General features: G+C 55.2%; 1 protein-coding gene across 1 annotated transcript in view; it reads right to left on the bottom strand.

Moving 5' to 3' along the window:
- Positions 1-3859: 3859 nt before the first annotated feature.
- znf296 (zinc finger protein 296) overlaps positions 3860-6029 on the bottom strand; it is a 10506-nt gene continuing 8336 nt past the window's right edge. Inside the window, exon 3 of the mRNA XM_035384872.1 lies at positions 3860-6029. This exon is cut by the window's right edge and continues 465 nt beyond it. Within this exon, the coding sequence (XP_035240763.1) occupies positions 4861-6029 (1169 nt within the window). The 3' untranslated portion in view covers positions 3860-4860.

Below are 6029 nucleotides of genomic sequence, written 5' to 3'. Positions count from 1 at the left end.
TCCCCTGACCTATGATGGACAGTGGGTCAGCTGAACCACTATGTGGGTTCAGCGTGGGAGGTCACCAGGTGCTAGAGGTCGCCAGGTGTGAAACAGTCAGGTGGAGTCAGCATCAGGGACCTCATGGGGGAGGGGCGGGTCCATGAGCGATTCAGTGTGACAGGCAACTGATTTCAAGGTAAACAATGTTCTTTTATGCAAATATTATTAACCATTTATAGTGTAAGTTTTTCAAATATCCCTTCACAATTCAAAAGTCAGTGTTCAAGAACTCAGTTGTTTTCAGTTACCAACAGTGATTGTTACATCAGCATTAGAATGTTCAGTCAAGAACATTCTTATCACATATTTGTGATCTTACACTTTAAAGGGTTAATACAGTAACACATAGCAAATATAGCAAACAGTTACATAAAGGACACTGGGGAAGTGATGCCTGTCCTTTACCCCTTTATGTACATTTCTTGGGGGTTTTCAATGTTTCCTGCCAGACAGAACCTGACATAAGTGGGTCCCTGTGTAATGGTGCTCCTGTGAATTCTATGAACAAGATCTGCAAGACCTGTCTACCATGAATGTACACCATGCGTTGCTCTTGTTGCATCCAACCTTCACTTGTTACTACTGGAACAGGGTGCGTGATGATGCACAATAACATTATAGATTTGAAAAGAATGGAGGAAGAATTTGCAAATTTTTTCTGCCATTTGCAGGAGTTCGGTTTGCTGCAGTGTCCCAGGGTGACCAGCAGGGGTGCTGTGACTTCCCTCCTGGTTTTCACTCATGGGCCCAGCTGTCACCTTTCAGGTGAGGCCGTGCTTCAGACCTCTAGAGATGAGCTCCTCAGCATCTCAGTCCCCCTCTGAGAGAGGGCGGAGGAGAGGGCTTCGCTTCGCTCCAGATCTCCCCCGTGGGGACCACGCTGGGCGTCTGCTGAGCGGTTAAACGCTCGAGCGCGGTGGCCAATCACGTCTTCGAGCTGGCTCAGCCACCGGGCGAGAACGGTGAGGATAACTGCACCAATGTTTGCTGCTGCTGACACGGTCACAAAAAAAAGCCATTGTCAGAGGGAGGGTGGGGTATGTCCATCACTCTCCGCCATTGGTTAGGCAAGGAAACAAAAGAGTCACATATGCAATGATTCTCATATCACCTCCATTCCAAAGCTCTGCCCATTTAGAGCAATTCTGATATACAACACTGTAATGAAAGCATTATTCAATTGGGTGATATACATATCTATGCTGGCCATTTGCATTGTGTCTCAGTGCCATTAAGTAAAGAGCTATACACAGGTAGGGTCAGTGGCTGCCGTTTGTGTTCGCAACAGGAAAGGTGAGTTCACAGTCCTTTAAGGAATCTCGTCTCTTGGATGATGCACACAGAAAATGAGGGGGTGCGGATTCTGGGGTTCAGATTTCACTGCAGGGCTCCTGGAGGCGTGAGGGTGGGGTGTTCTGTGGGGGGGGGGGGTCTCCACCTCGCTTTCATTGCCCAACACATCATTCCATCCCTCTCACTTTATCTCATGGGAGCGGGGGAGGGAGGAGCAGACGCCGCGCCGCGGCTTTGGTCGTTGCCGTGAGGTTATTTTGCGAAAGCGGCGCGGCGGAGAAGAAACGGCTTTTTGACGTCGGCCCTCTGAGAACTACAAGACGCTTCCAACCGTTTCGCCCGCGGCCCTGTCGAACAAAAAGGTCTGTGTGGAGGCGCGACACGGCTGTTATATCTCCACAGCGAGCGCCGCTCAGCGATCAGGGGTCAGCAGATGATGTCACACTGGGGGGAGGAGGCTGGGGGGGGGGGGGGGCATTCTGTGATAAGGGCAGGGCTGTTATTGGTCCGCCGCATGAATGCCACTGGCCCGGGAAGTGCCACAGAGGTGTGGAAACTGAGAGGGAGAGACAAAGGGCACCAGGGACCGTATCCACCTGCCCAAGGCTACAGCATTCAATATCGTGTTACCTCACATAATTGCACTGTGCGCGGACACCAAATGGCGTTGCATGCAGCCTGAGATATTGGGAGGGTTACCTGTCCTCGATAGCTCAGCTTTACCTGTCTAAATTCAGCATGTCTACATTGAAACCAAAGACTCTAAATTTTGTTAGTTCTCATAAATAGATAGTAGGACCGAAAAAAAAATTGTTCAATTCCTCTAACATCATGATAATGAGGGATTGTGTCATGGGGAGGGGGGGTAGGGGGGTAGATTACATATGGTCTTCTCACCCCCACCTTGTTGAAAGCTCATTAAACGAGCCTGCTGTTAACGAGCTATCAGGATCACAGAGCTGCAAACTCATTAGAGGGGGCGGGGCCAGTCCAGAGATGCTGGCGCAGGGTTTTGTATTCCCCTACAATAGAGTCCCCAATTATGCACAGCCCCCCTCCTCCTTCCTGCCCCCCTTCTGCACCCCCAGCCACAAACATACACATATACACACACACACATACATACATGCACACACACACACAAGCACACACACACACAAGCACACACATGCACATGCACATGCACGCATGCACACACACATACATATACACACACACACATACATACATGCACACACACACATACATACATGCACACACACACACACATACATATACACACACACACATACATACATGCACACACACACATACATACATGCACACACACACACACAAGCACACACATGCACATACACACATGCACACACACACATACATACATGCACACACACACACAAGCACACACATGCACATGCACGCACACACAAACACACGCACACACGCACACACACCTTTAAATTTACCAATGCCCATTCAGTTACTCCTGACCCTCACATGTTCACAGTCATCGACACACACGCGCGCGCACACACACACACACACACACACACACACACACACACACAAAGATGGCACAAGAGGTCCACAATGCCCACACTCTCTGTGGAAGAAGACCAAATAGGGTCATGGGGTGGGGGGGGGGCTCTGAGTTCTGAAAAGAGAATTCCTCTGACAGGGTAGAGACATTAAAAATGAATAACTCAGGGATAATTGTAGCCCGCGAGTAAACACGCATGACTACCGATGCTAATGTCCTTTCGGAACAAGCTTAAAAGCAAGCTGGGACGCGCCTCCTCATTCCAGCCCTGCGTGACGCGGCGCTGCCACCCTCGCCTCCGCGAGCCTCCCCTCCTCTGGGCTCCTCTTTAATCCTCCCGGTATCCTTTACAACACGAGAGGGGGGAGCCCCGCTCCTCCAGGCCAGCGCCATACAATGAGGAGGACAGAACACACGAGAGCTTCTGGGACAAAGACAGAAACAGAGAGAGAGGACTGATTCACAAGCACCGCCAGCTCTACCACCACCGACTAACTTTATTTGTCATTTACCATCTATGACCCATAATGAACTGATCCCTGAAGAAATATAAATCGTTTGATCCTTAAACCTGTCACATTTATTCATTTGCATCTTTCTTGCTTTAGTTCTCCCACCGGTATTTTCTTATTGACCAAAACTAAGCAGTCCCGTCATCAGCATACAAATGATAAGCATCATATTACAGTAATAAAAAATAAAAAAAAACACACAAAAGTTTCCCTGCATGTGCACAGTGACAGACAGACAGACAGACAAGCGCTCAGCCAGTTGGGCTAGCAAGTTCACAGGTTACAACTTCCCAACCAGTTTACCCCCCCCACCCCCACCCCCACCCCCACCCCCCACCCCTCCAAGCCATCACAGCCAGATTCAGTATTAAGTACTCTCATGCAGCGTCCATAAATAAGTACAAATAATTCTAACATAATATTCCTGTTGGCAAATCATGCATAAATGATCAAGCAGTTAAGCACATATATCTATTTATAAAACTCTATAAATGATATAAAAAACAACACCCGTTTTTTTTTTTTTGTTTCAGCAGATAGTACATACAGTATTTTTTTCCCCCAATGCATAGAAGGCAATGAAGAGCTCAGTAGGCACTGACTTCAGAAGTCGCGAGGGAAAAAAATCTAAATGCAACACAAACACAACATTAATATTAGGAATGTGCCTTTTCTATACCCAGAGGGAGCGGCGGTACGTGTAAACCTCCCACTTAAAGGACAAGGGATGTGATTGTGCCGAGCCTTTCCCCCGGGTCACCGGACAACCAAACGAATCTCGCAGATTCCGCACAACAGTTCAGTCTTTTTCTGTCACATTCAATCCTGGTTTTCACTCCCGTCCAGAGTACTCATATTTATTTAAGAACCACACAGAATAACAGTTACGGAGGTCGGGGGTTTGCCGTCTTGAAGCGACCCTGGATAAGTGGCTTCCCTCAGCTGGAGAACCCTCCCTCCTCCAGAAAACGGCCAATCGTGCCTTTTCTCCAGCAATGTGATAATCTCAAGATGGCTGACAATGGGAAACCAGCAGGCGAGAGGTCGCGTTCCGGGCCAAAACAAGGGTGACAGAGGGTCACCCTTCGGCCCGCCCAGACTCCGCCCACTCCGCTCTCAGCGGACGACCGTTCCCCGGTCGGTGGACGAGGCTCCCCTGACACGCCCGCGTGGCTCTGCCGGCACACGCCAGCGTCCCCCAGCGGGCGGGACCGTGCGCTGGCACGCACAGGGGCAGCCCGGCCGCGGGCGTCCGGGGCCGCATTGCTAAGGGTTAATATTGTGTCATGTAGCAGCCGACAGCGGCCATGCCTCCAAAGTGAAGTGCTTTTATTTTTCGGGAGAGGGTCTGAGAGGCGGCGCGGCGCGCTGGGGCTGCTGTATCAGTACTGGTATTGCTTTTGGTGGCAGTGAGGCTGCGGCGCTCGTGTCCAGCAGGGGCGCTGTGTTCAGTTTGGCCCGCGCTCCCGCGCGTCACGCGGAGGCCACGCTCATTTCGGCGCCAGCCTCGGCGGCGACGGCGGCGGGAGGGGCGAACTCCCCGCCCCCCTCCGGGCCGGCCTCGGCGTCAGGCTCGACGGCGGCCTCCGCGGGTCCGGCGGCGCCCTCCGCGGGCTCGTCGGCGCTCCGTTGGGACTGAGCGGCGCCGCCGGGCTCGGCGAACGGGTCGACGCGGCCCTCGCCCTCGCCCTCGGCCTGCGGCCCGTTGGCCTGGGCGTCGTCGGCGGCCTGGGCGTCGGCCTGGCCGGGGGCGGTGGCGTCGGCGTGGCTGAGGCCGTGGGCCTTCTTCAGGTGCTTCTCCAGGGTGGCGTACACGGTGAAGGGTACGTGGCACAGCTGGCAGAGGTAGGCGGGCCGGGAGCCGCGGGCGCCGTGCGTCTTCATGTGGCGGGTCAGCTTGCTGCTCTGGGCGCAGGCGTAGCTGCAGAGGCCGCAGCGGTACGGCCGCTCCCCAGTGTGGCTGCGCCGGTGCACCGTCAGGTTGCTGCTGTTACGGAAGCGCTTGCCGCAGTACTCGCAGGCCTCCTCCCTCTTCTTCCTCCCAGCTACGCCTCCTCCTCCTCCTCCTCCTCGCTTGGGCTCTCCGTCTCGCTGCCAGTCCTGGAGGGCCTCCCCGGGCGCGGCCTCCCACTCCCTCTCGCCGTCCCGCTCGCTCTCCCGCTCCGGCCGCTTCGGGGTGCAGTCGCCGCTGGCGATGCCGCTCTCGCCGCTCGCCCCCGTCTCCCCGCTGTCCAGCGAGCCGTCCGAGGGGCTGCCGCAGGGGGAGGGCTGCTGGGGCTCCGCGGGCCCCTCCCCCTCGCCCTGCGGCTGGAAGAGGCGCAGCAGAGCCCGCCCCCCCAGGGCTTCGCTGGGCCCCAGGCCCTGGGCGGACAGCAGGATGAGCCCGCCCCCCGGCGCTCGCTTGGAGAAGTCCAGCTTGCCTGCCCCGCCCTCCACCCGCTCGCCCAGGGGGCCCTCTGCCGCCGTCTCCTGGGACAGCCGGGCCTTCAGGATGAGCTCCCCGCCCTCCTCGGGCCCCTCCTCGGCCGGCCCCGCCCAGGCCCCGCTGCGCCGGTGTGTCCTCATGTGGCGGGCCAGCTCGCCGCTCTGGGCGAAGGCGCTGTCGCACAGGCCGCAGCGGTACGGCCGCTCGCCGGCGTGGG

Source organism: Anguilla anguilla, chromosome 12 (assembly GCF_013347855.1).
Source record: "Anguilla anguilla isolate fAngAng1 chromosome 12, fAngAng1.pri, whole genome shotgun sequence".
Lineage (NCBI taxonomy): Eukaryota > Metazoa > Chordata > Actinopteri > Anguilliformes > Anguillidae > Anguilla > Anguilla anguilla.
This window is presented reverse-complemented; position numbering and strand designations above follow the sequence as displayed.